General features: G+C 39.3%; 1 protein-coding gene and 1 long non-coding RNA gene across 3 annotated transcripts in view; both read left to right on the plus strand.

Annotated features, from left to right (window-relative positions):
• Window positions 1-12,500, plus strand: part of LOC123506899 (bromodomain-containing protein DDB_G0270170-like) — a 179,751-nt gene that overhangs the window by 16,385 nt on the left and 150,866 nt on the right. The window contains exon 1 of one of the 2 annotated variants that reach the window (XM_045259282.1): window positions 5,588-5,636. The exons of the other annotated variant lie outside the window; for it this stretch is intronic. Within the exon in view, the coding sequence (XP_045115217.1) occupies window positions 5,591-5,636 (46 nt within the window). The 5' untranslated portion in view covers window positions 5,588-5,590. Of the gene's footprint in view, window positions 1-5,587; window positions 5,637-12,500 lie in introns of those variants that run through there. 2 annotated transcript variants of the gene reach the window in all.
• LOC123506901 lies at window positions 8,785-10,914 on the plus strand. Its single transcript, XR_006675549.1, has 2 exons — window positions 8,785-8,849; window positions 10,566-10,914. It is a non-coding gene; the product is annotated as an uncharacterized LOC123506901 (long non-coding RNA).

Consider the following 12,500-nt stretch of genomic DNA (forward strand, 5'->3'; position numbering starts at 1 on the left):
AAAAAATGGGCCGATACCGCCGATTCCGATACCGATACCGATGCAGCGGTACATCTTTACTAAATAGATAAATATAGGTGAATAGATAGATAGACTGATAAATAGAGTGATATTGCATTAATCACTTTTACTTCATCATATTAAAGGTCCACCTCTCCACACACACACACACACACACACACACACACACACACACACACACACACACACACACACACACACACACACACACACACACACACACACACACACACACACACACACAGACACACAGTCCAGTAACCACACATGCATTGTCAACAGAAATAAGTTTAGAAAGTTACCGAGTCATCCACAGAAGAAAAAAAAATGAAAAAAAAAAAATCGGTTCAAGGACGCCAAGGCCATGAGAGAGAGAGAGAGAGAGAGAGAGAGAGAGAGAGAGAGAGAGAGAGAGAGAGAGATGGGGAGGAGGGTCGAAGTACAGATGTTTTTCGATCTGTCATATCTCTTTACCCCACCTGTCTCTCTCTCTCTCTCTCTCTCTCTCTCTCTCTCTCTCTCTCTCATCATAAAGAGACATGAGAAACTATTGGAATTGTGCTTATATCACACTATTCTTATTTATCTTCTTTTCCTCCTTCTCCTTCTAGTCTTACCTCCTCTTCCTCTTCTTCCTAGTCTTCACCTTCACCACCACCACTGGCATCATCATCATCATCATCATCATCATCATCATCATCATCATCATCATTATTTACCACTTTTTATTCTTCTTGCCTTTAAACAACTTCATAAAATTCAATTATTGCTTTCTCTTGTCTTCCACTAATATAGCTCTTGTTCTTTCTTATTCTTGGTCTTTCTTTTTTTTTCCTATCTCTAACCTTGCTTTTATTTTATTGCTTTTTCCTTTTTTTTTTTTACTTTTTAGTTTAGTTTATGTGCGTAAGTGGTCGTGTACTTTCATTTTCTACTAGTCCTGTGTCTCTGTCAAGGACGCAACCCACGTTTGTGTTACCTTGCTTAGACACAACACACACACACACACACACACACACACACACACATAGCTGCTCTTCTCTTGTGATTGTGGTGTCATATTCACATCTCTCTCTCTCTCTCTCTCTCTCTCTCTCTCTCTCTCTCTCTCTCTCTCTCTCTCTCTCAACCTATTCACCTTCACCTCTCTTTTCTTCCTTTCGTCCTTGTGTATGTTTTCTTGGTTTGACTTTCTTATCGTTCGTATCTTTATCTCATTTTTAAATATTACTTCGTAGAGATAGACAAATAAATAAATAGAAAGATAGACAGACAAACAAACAGACAAGCAGACAGACAGACAGACAGACAGACAGACAGACAGACAAGTGTACCAACGGAGACACATATTAAGAGAAATGAAAAAAAGTGAAGACAAAAGGAGAAGCGGATATGACTCTCTCTCTCTCTCTCTCTCTCTCTCTCTCTCTCTCTCTCTCTCTCTCTCTCTCTCTCTCTCTCTCTCATATCCAGGTTTAAATGAGATAAATAGAATAGACTTTAAGTTATACTCAGGACCCGCCTAAGCGGAGGTGCTTCTGGCATTTTAACTCTGCTAAGTGGGAGGAACTAAGGCAGTACTATTCTGATTTCCCTTGGGATGATTATTGTTTTCATGTCAGAGATCCTTCTCTTTGTGCCGAGCGCATAACAGAGGTGATTATCTCTGGCATGGAGCTATACATTCCTCATACTTTCTCTAACCCTAAAGCTAAAAAGCCTTGGTTTAACTCTGCTTGTTCTCGTGCTGTCAATGATAGAGAGGCGGCTCACAAACGGTTCCGTAGCCATCCAACTGCTGAAACTCATGCCCTATATATTTCTGCCCGTAATCATGCCAAATCTATTCTCCAACTTACTAAAAACTCTTTCATCAATAGAAAATGTCAAAGTCTTTCCAATTCTAACTCCTCTCGAGATTTCTGGCATCTAGCCAATAATATCTCTAACAACTTTACTTCTTCGTCTTTCCCTCCTTTACTTCATCCAGATGGCTCTACAGCTGTCTCTTCTTTTCTAAAGCTGAACTCTTCGCTCAAACCTTTGCTACCAACTCAACTTTGGATGATTCTGGGCATATTCCTCCTACTCCTCCACCCTCTGACTACTTCATCCCTAAAATTAAAATTCTTTATAAAGACGTTTTCCTGGCCCTCTCTGGCCTTGATTCTCGGAAGGCTTACGGTCCGGATGGAGTCCCTCCTGTTGTTCTCAAAAACTGTGCTTCCGAACTCGCTCACTGCCTGGTCAAACTCTTTCATCTGTGTCTCTCTACTTCTATTTATCCTTCTTGCTGGAAGTTTGCTCACATTCAACCTGTCCCTAAAAAAGGTGACCACTCCAATCCTTCTAACTACCGCCCTATAGCTTTGATTTCCTGCCTTTCTAAAGCCTTTGAGTCTATCCTTAATAGGAAGATAATGAGGCATCTATCAGCTCACAACCTTCTCTCTGATTGCCAGTATGGTTTCCGTAAAGGCAGATCTACTGGTGATCTTCTTACTTTCCTAACTGAATCTTGGTCATCCTCTTTTAGGGACTTCGGTGAAACCTTTGCTGTCGGCCTTGACATATCGAAAGCCTTCGATAGAGTCTGGCACAAATCTTTAATTTCTAAACTACCCTCCTACGGATTCTATCCTTCTCTCTGTACCTTCATCTCCAGTTTCCTTTCCGATCGTTCTATTGCTGCTGTAGTAGACGGTCACTGTTCTTCCCTAAAACTATCAACAGTGGTGTTCCACAGGGTTCTGTCCTATCACCCACTCTCTTTCTATTATTCATCAATGATCTCCTAAATCTGACTCAATGCCCTATCCACTCCTATGCTGATGATACCACCTTGCATTATTCAACAGCGTTCAACAGACGCCCAACCCAACAACAATTAAATGACTCAAGGCGAGATGCTATAGGACGCCTAACTTCTGATCTTTCACTTGTTTCTGATTGGGGCAGAGAAAACCTGGTTTTGTTCAATGCCTCAAAAACTCAATTTCTACAACTATCTACTCGACATAACCTTCCAGACAACTATCCTCTCTTCTTCAATAACACTCAACTTCCCTCTCCTCTACATTAAACACACTCGGTCTATCCTTCACTAAAAATCTAAACTGGAAATTTCACATCTCTACTCTTGCTAAATCAGCTTCCAAGAAGTTAGGTGTCCTGTGGCGTCTTCGTCCATTTTCTCTCCCTCCCAGCTGCTTGCTCTGTACAGGGCCTTATCCGCCCGTGTATGGAGTATGGCTCTCATGTCTGGGGGATCCACACACAGCTTTACTAAACAAGGTGGAATCTAAAGCTTTTCGTCTTATCAACTCTTCTCCTCTAACTGACTGTCTTGATTCTTTAAGTCACCGCCGCAATGTTGCATCTTTATCTGTCTTCTACCGCTGTTTTCATGCTGTCTGCTCTTCTGAACTTGCTAACTGCATGCCTTCCCCTCCTGCGGCCTCGCTGCACAAGACTCTCTACTTCTTCTCATCCCTATTCTGTCCATCTTCCTAATGCAAGAGTTAACCAGTATCTTCACTCCTTCATTCCCTACACTGGTAAACTCTGGAACTCTCTACCTGTGTCTGTATTTCCACCTGCCTATGACTTAAACTCTTTCAAAAGAGGAGTGTCAAGACACCTCTTACGTTAACTGGACCCTCCTTTTAGATTTTTTTGTTTTTTCTCTTTCTCCTACTTTCCTCTTCACAGGGCCTGGCAACCAGCGGGATTTTTTTTTTTCTCCAACACTTTGTTTTCCCTTGGCCAGTGCCCTTGTAATGTAAAAAAAAAAAAAAAAAAAAAAATACTAACGTGAAAGACTTGAAGGAGGAGGAGGAAGAGGAGGAGGAGGAGGAGAAGGAGGAGGAGGAGGAGGAGGAGGAGGAGGAGGAGGAGAAGAGCAGGAAGAGGAAGAGCAAGACTGGTAGAAGGCATTTAAGGCTTACTAAAAGGAAAGACATGAATAAATGAAGGAGATAAGAAGGTAAAAATTAATAGCCATAGACAAAAGAAAAGAAAAAAGAAGAGGAGAAAGAAGGGAAGGAGAGAAGGAGGATGAGGAAGAGGAGTAGGAGAAAGAGCAGGAAAAGAGGTGATCTAGAAACGAGTTATTATTCATAAGGAGCGAAGGAGGAAAATATTGACTAGAAAAAAATTAAGAGCAATTAAACTTAATAAGGCCTAGAGGAGAGAGAGAGAGAGAGAGAGAGAGAGAGAGAGAGAGAGAGAGAGAGAGAGAGAGAGAGAGAGAGAGAGAGAGAACTTTGAATCACTGCAAGTAATCTAAAAGAAATATAAACATATCAAGGACGCAAATACACACACACACACACACACACACACACACACACACACACACACACACACACACACACACACACACACACACACACACATTTGTTATACACGAGAAAAAAAAAAACCATACATGTGAAAAATAAAGAAACTGAATTGGTTATGCATATATTATGTATGTATATATGTTTGTGTATATAAAAGAGTGTATGCATGTAAGTATATGTGGGATCGTATTACACATACTTACATACTTACATGTTGATATCTCAAGTGGTTTGCTGATGCCACTCGTACATACTTATCTCTCTCCTTATCAGTCTTGGGGTGTTGTCAGTTAAGCTGTCATGAGCTTACCAGCTAAAAGAAAGAAAGAATGATTGGAGGCATTTCTGGTTAATTTCTGAGCCGTCATCTGTGTGTGTGTGTGTGTGTGTGTGTGTGTGTGTGTGTGTGTGTTTTTCACTACTTATTATCCTATTAAACTCTTGATCATTGCTTCAGTCACATATATTAATCTTAGTACTTTGATTTGGTTTTCAACTCTTGGTTGTGATTATAGGAACTTGATTATTGATCTTGGTACCTTATTTATTATATTCTTTTTTTTTTTTTTTTTTTTTTTTACTTATTTTGTAGTTTTGTCTTTGTTTTGATGAGTCTTTTGCACTTTAGCTGTGAGTCAGGTGAGCCAGGTGCCGTACCAAGTAATATATGGACATCTTATGAGAAAATAGGAACACACAGACTTATCATAAGCGTTTACTTTGTGTTTGTGTCACTGACCTACCCACTCGTAAGAATTATTCACGGAACCTTTGCAGAATTCCTTGGCGATGTGAAGTCAGTTTATTGTTGTAATGCGTACACTACTAAAAGTCTCCCTCACATAATCTTTGAAACTCGTTAATTCTTTATCTATCTATTTGTTGTTACATTTGTTTGTACTAGTCTCTTAAACAGATTCGTGAGTTTAGAAGGAAAATATTCACATATTAGTCCTTTTTTTCCTAAGAAATGCTTAAAAAGGACCAAAATTAACATTCTCTTTTGTTTTTGCTAAGTTCCCATGAAAATGTCCTGAGTTTAGGAAGGACAAAACCCGACCTTCTATTCCCCTTTATTTTCCAAATGTAAATGGAAGCAACTAGTTTATAGTTACAGAGTTGAGATAACAGGCTCATAGGCGTGACAGGGTAGAAGACTGTCTGTGGCTCCCATGTCTTTCACTATGGTGGCGGTGAGTGGTGGTGAGTGATCAGTAATGGGTGGCATGTGTGGTCATCAGGCATGCCACTCCTCCACTACCCGCTATCAGCGTGAGTCAAGGTTACTCTTATCAGTACAAGCAATCATTTCTCTCTTTTTCCCCTGACCATTGCAACACTTCATACCATCGTTATGTTCTTCTAATTACCCTCAGGTGCGTTTCTCTATATCTTCTCTCACCTCCTCCTGTCACGGTGTTTATGTTCCTCCTTTTCCGTGGTGCTACTCATTTGTTCTATCTGTATTCAGACTTCCTTCTTGTCATGTATTTTTCCTTAATTTCTTGCGTTTGTCTTTATTTTTTTCGGGTTCATAAGAGCAAAACACTTCTTTCTTATCATGCACGTCCTTAGTCAGTCCTTCATTCTCCGTAAAAATGAAGGCAACAGTCTGCTTCCTCATTACGCATGTCATGAATAAGTCCTTCAAAACAAATAAAAAACTTCTTGTTATGCAATGCCATCACTATAAAAAAAAAGTCTGACCGGGCTTAATTTACGGTTGTGGTGGGGCGAGGGTAGCTCTACAGTGCTGCCACGTTTCCAAAAATGCGATGTGAAATGGAAGTTATTGGTGTACAAGGCATCGCAAATACCATCAATTCAGATGTATAAAATTTCGACTTGTGTATATAGATGGCTGAATCAACAGTAACCATCATATGCATAAAAAAACTATATAATACCATACAAACATGGCATACATATTCAACAGTGTTGCTGATATCAACTGTAGTAACTTATAATGGTACTTAGCGTATGTTTAGGGTGTGTAATAATATAATCTATTATCCAAAGTAAAAAAAAAAAAAAAATAGTAGAAGTCTTGTGAGTGGCGGCAATACTGATGAACCCAGCCTGGCCAGGCCGAATAGCCTCACCTTGTAGTACGAGAAGTTGCTATAATTATAAGATAAAATGCTCACATTTACTGGCTTTTACAGTAATTTCAAGGGTGAGGCATAATCGCATTCATAATTCGTAAGCCAAGCTAATGTGTACTTTCTATTTTTACAAAATAGTAAGTATATGCCAATACCTGAGTGAAAAAAAAAAAGCATTATTCACTTGCAGGCGGCAACTCTTCCACACCCAGCCTTGACACATTGTGGTGGCGACGTGACTGACTTCGTGCCACTCACTTATATATATATATATATATATATATATATATATATATATATATATATATATATATATATATATATATATATATATATATATATATATATATATATATATATATATATATATATATATATATATATATATATATATATATATATATATATATATATATATATATATGAGAGAGAGAGAGATTTGATTTGATTTGATTAATTTATTGCGCAATTGCGCCAGGCAACACAATACATTATACATATTAGCAATGCTGCCAGCATGGAGCACCCGAGAGAGAGAGAGAGAGAGAGAGAGAGAGAGAGAGAGAGAGAGAGAGAGAGAGAGAGAGAGAGAGAGAGTTACAGAACAACAGTAGTGAAAACGTGACAACACTGTACAGAGACGTTCGCCCCCCCCGGCCGTAAATTAAGGCTGGTCAGACTATAGTCCTTCATTTCGTGTGTATGGAAACAAAACTTATTCTTTATCATGTAATGCCTTCACTGATCCTTCATTCCTTCTTTCGCATCATGCATTGCCTTGATCTGTCCTTCGTTCTTTATATAAGTGAACAGAACACACACACACACACACACTCTCTCTCTCTCTCTCTCTCTCTCTCTCTCTCTCTCTCTCTCTCTCTCTCTCTCTCTCTCTCCATGTAAGTCGTGCGCTGGCCCTTCTTTACCTGTGTATATGTGGGCAAGATTCACTAAACAGGTCATGAATAAATGAATATACAGGCAACACCAGTCTTATTAGACCTGTGTGTTGTTTTGACTCCTACATACGCAAGACTATGATCGAAATATTATTGCAAAGTTAGATATGCACAAAATTCGAATTTACAACGATATCAGTTTAAACTTATGCCTGTAATTTTTTTTTTTTTTTTTGCGTTTTGTTTCGCGTGTGTGTGTGTGTGTGTGTGTGTGTGTGTGTGTGTGTTTCACAGTTCGATCTGCTGCAGTCTCTGACGAGACAGCCAGACGTTACTCTACGGAACGAGCTCAGAGGTCATTATTTCCGATCTTCGGATAGGCCTGAGACCAGGCACACACCACACACCGGGACAACAAGGTCACAACTCCTCGATTTACATCCCGTACCTACTCACTGCTAGGGGCTACACGTGAAAGGAGACACACCCAAATATCTCCACCCGGCCGGGGAATCGAATCCCGGTCCTCTGGCTTGTGAAGCCAGCGCTCTAACCATTAAGCTACCGGGCGTGTGTGTGTGTGTGTGTGTGTGTGTGTGTGTGTGTGTGTCCGTGTGTATGCAGCAGAGTTCATCTTCCTCGTCTCTTATCTGTTCCTAAACTGAAAATAATAGCCCTATTTTTTTGTACCTACTGTGACGTCATCTGCGGTCGGTTTAAATGGGTCCGGCCATAACCACCACCGCCACCACCACCAGTATCCAGATCCGGCCTGTATCGAACTACCACTTAAAATACTTCTAAATTTTGTCTTCTGGAAAATAGCACCTTAATCATGCATGCGTATGATACTTAGTGGCATGAAAACGTATTCCCATGAACTTAAAGGCATTTACTCTACTCTGACTCTCTTACCTTTACTGTTCCCTCTCTCTGCATCCTTTTCATCTCCATTTTATCTCCCATCCTTGCATTTTGCTCTCCCTCCTTTTATTCTCCATTTTGTCTGTTCCTTCTCCATCATTTGCTTTTCATCTTTCTCTGCGTCTTTTATTCTTATTATTTCCCTTTTTTCCTTTTATCCACCACGTCATCTCTTCCATACTCATAATTTTTCTCTTTTCCTGTTTTCAGCCTCCATTTTGTCTCTCCCATTCTTACTATTTCCCTCTTTTCCTCCTTTCATATCCAACAAATTCGTCTTCTTTCCTTATTACCGTCTGCCTCTATCCCTTCATTTCGGTTCTTCGTGGAGACAGACAGATAGACAGGTAGAAAGACACGCTACACAAACATCACTGTCTATCGCAGTTATCGAAGGGGTAAGTGGAGCGTCATTACCAGGTATCTTCTTATCTCTCGGTCGTTTAGAGATGGAAAGCCCAGTGCGCGGTCTGTTTCATTCATTCCAGGGCCAAGGGATTCAGTCTGTCACCTGCTCCCGTGCGGTGATCTCGTTATAACACCTGTGCTCGGAACCTGTGTGTGTCATCTTGTCCCCCTCTCGTTATTTTGTTTAATCTCTTCGTTTTGATTGTAGCGTGTCGTGTTTAATTCGGCGTCTTTTCATTGCTTTGCTAAAATCTCATATATATTCATTATTTTATTTTCTATTTTATTTTTAGTAGTGTTTTTTTTTCAAATTTTTGCGTGTATTGTCTAATCGACATCTCACCGCCTCACTCAATCTCATGTAATCACATTTTATTATTGTTTTTTAATTCCCGGATGTATTCGTCAGTTTCCTTAGCTTATCATGCATTCATAGGAAATAAAACCACAGACAGATGTAATCAAAGACACACTGAACTTTTCCTGCATCGTAGCTTTCTACTAGCAAACTTAATCAAGAAAACCCTCATTGATTTCCACCTATTCAGTGATTTATGAGTTGCTTTGTAAATGGTTATCCTTACGAGTCTATTAATGAACTAATGGTATGAACTGACTTAATGCGGGTGTTATATTCTCACTACACTGATCAGGTTTTATAATGCCACGTGTACGCCTAATGTTCTTATGTCATGGCGCTGTGTTATCTTTGATAAACACAGAATAACGCCAAGACCTTTTTCTTTTTATCCTTGATCTGACGCAGGAAGTTTTCTATATTCACTACATGATATTGATTTTTCTTATAAAGTTAACTTCAGAGCATTACTTGCGTCGTACAGCTATCAATTTGCATGAATAGTTTCGGACGAGTCAATATCAGACACTCACCTTGAACTCACATCCTCAGGTCTTGATCTAGGCAGTGTTCCTGGTGCAAAGCAATTGATTGGTCACTATATTGATTTTTTTTTAACCTGTACTGCAGGTAAGGCTTGAGTCATCATTTATAAGATTGAAAGTATAAATTCAAGTATCAAAGAAAAATGCGATGCGGCAGAGTGACTCCTTTCTTGCTTCTTCCATTCCAATGTAAATTCTTGAATCCATGTATTAATTTGTATTCGATTTGTGTACATGACATATTCGCTGCATTTCGTATCATCACTTCTTGGGGAAGATTGTACGTTGGATGACATTATCCACCCTCGTTCTTGATTTCTGTGGCGTCCTTAATGCAAAGAGTTCATATTGGTCTGTGCATTAATCTTTATTCAGCTTACGTACATGAGATTCACTGCATTTAATAGCATCACTTCTTAGGGACGGCTGCACATGAGACAGACAACCATATCTTGATCTTCCTGGCGCTCTTGTTGTATAAAGAATCACTGGTCATTATATTAATCTCTATTCGATCTGTACACACGAGAGTCACTGCCCTTCATAACATCCTTTCCTAGTGACGACTGCATTTTAGACCACCACCTCCACCCATCACACTCCGCAGCGGTGCTATCAACACAAACTATTGCTATTGGTCACTGTAATAATCTGAATTTAATTTGTACAGTTGCTTTGTTGAAAATTACTCTTGTGAATTTATTAGTGAACTTATGTGGTGAACTGACTTAATGCAGGTGTTATATTCATATTAGGTTTTATATAGGGAGCACGTCATAACACCCTAATTGTACATTGACACCAAGACACGATTAAGTGATTCCTTGCATGAAAACGTCGTAGTGGAGATAATTTTGCGCCATCTGGAGAGGTGAAGGAACTGAAAGGTATCTAAAAGTGAGAAAGTTATTTTCTTTTTGTTTTGTTCCTTGTATCTGAAGACACATTTTGTTACAACACAGCCAGTAGACAGGAAAGAAGAAAACGTGTAAACATATTGTCCATGCAGGCAAACGGTGGTTCTATAGTGGACTTATAGATTGTTTAACAATTGTGTGTGTGTCTTTGGTCAAGGAATTTAATCAAGTGAGGTGATGATAAAGTGACGCCAAAGATTACAAGGGAAGTAAAGAAAAAAAAAATCAACGAAACAGAAAAAAATACGAAAGCTTGAACTATTGTTTGGAGGAAAAGAAAGGAGACAGTAAGAAATATACAGAAATTTGGGTAATGATAATCCTGTGAAAGCAAAAACAATAGAAAAAAAAGGAAGATAAAAACACTAAAACCATAATAATATTCCCACGAAAAGATAGTAAAGAGAAAGACACAATATATACTAGAAATCGGACTAGTTGTGTTTCAAGTTTAAGAAGGAAAATAAAGGATAAAAACAACATCATCAACATTAACACCAACAACAAGCACCTAGAACAGCCAAGCAAACTAACCAAATAACCACACCTCCCACCCTCTTTTTCCTCCCACTTATCAACCCTCCATAAAAAAAAAAAGCGAAAATAGATAACCGACAAAAAAGAAGAAATAGAAAGAAGAAAACAAAAATAAAAACAAAAGCATTAATTCATACTTATGCTAATTAACTAAAACACATCACCTGTCAAAAAAAAAACTAAAAAAAAAGCAAGATAGATAAATGAAAAAAGACGCATTCACACCTATATACAACTATATCACTCTAAGTAACCAAAACACCTTTACACACTTACCTTTGTTCACCTGGTACTCGCGCACTTCCCAGCGACGCACCTTTTTTTTTTTTTTTAACCTGTAATCAGCGTGGTGAAGTGGAGGAGAGGCCTTGAAGTGGCTGGTGGTGTTGATGTTTGGATTCACTTCGCTATCTCCATTTTGCTGACTGACGGGCCGTTGACTCTACCTCTGCCTTTTTCCCTCACGCGTCCGTTTGCTGTGTTGGTAGTGGTAGTGGTGGTGAGGGTGGTTGTGTGAAATTACTTTCTTACTCTTACTCCTGCTTTTACAGTTTTTTTTCTCGTTTTTCTGTGTCTTTTTTGGTCTATTTTCATTTGATTGTCTTTTTATCCTTGTCTTGTTTATTTATTGTTGTTTGTTTAATTGATTCTCTCTCTCTCTCTCTCTCTCTCTCTCTCTCTCTCTCTCTCTCTCTCTCTCTCTCTCTCTCTCTCTCTCTCTCTCTCTCTCTCTCTCTCCCTCCCTGTTGTTCCACGTGTTTTCTCCTTTTCTTCGTGTTCTTCTTTTTGTTGTGTTCTTCCTCCTCCTCCTCCTCCCCCTCCTCCTCCTCCTCCTCCTCCTCCTCCTCCTCCTCCTCCTCCTCCTCCTCCTCCTCCTCCTCCTCCTCTACCACACACACCTCTCGCTCTGCACGCAACATCACCATGTTCTCCCTTCATCATATTGACCCGAGTAAGTGGTAGTGTGTGTGTGTGTGTGTGTGTGTGTGTGTGTGTGTGTGTGTGTGAGTGTGCATGTATGTTGCTTGCTATTCTGATCCCTCCTGGCTACCTGTGTCTGATTACATTGATAAGCGAGCACCTGAACACCCGCTGTGATCACGCCTTACCTTACTGACTGATTACTTCCCAAGATAAACCTGATTTTTTTTTTACCTGTCCATTTCCTGCGGTAACTGACGCACTTGGTGTTGATGTTTGCTTGTTATTTCTAATCTTGTTTATATATTTGTTTGTGTATTTATTCATTTTTTTTTTATTTATTCAAACAATTGAAATGTTTTCTTCTATTTCTCAAAGGTTATATTTTCTTTCATCACAAATTGTATATCCTCTCCTACCTTCCGTTTATCAGTACCATCCGTTTTCTTTTTCCTTCTTCCTTCATTCCTTCTTTCATTGACTGGCTCTTACCTCTGTGCTTATCAGTATCCTTCATCTTCT

Source organism: Portunus trituberculatus, chromosome 21 (assembly GCF_017591435.1).
Source record: "Portunus trituberculatus isolate SZX2019 chromosome 21, ASM1759143v1, whole genome shotgun sequence".
In the NCBI taxonomy this organism is placed as follows: Eukaryota; Metazoa; Arthropoda; class Malacostraca; order Decapoda; family Portunidae; genus Portunus; species Portunus trituberculatus.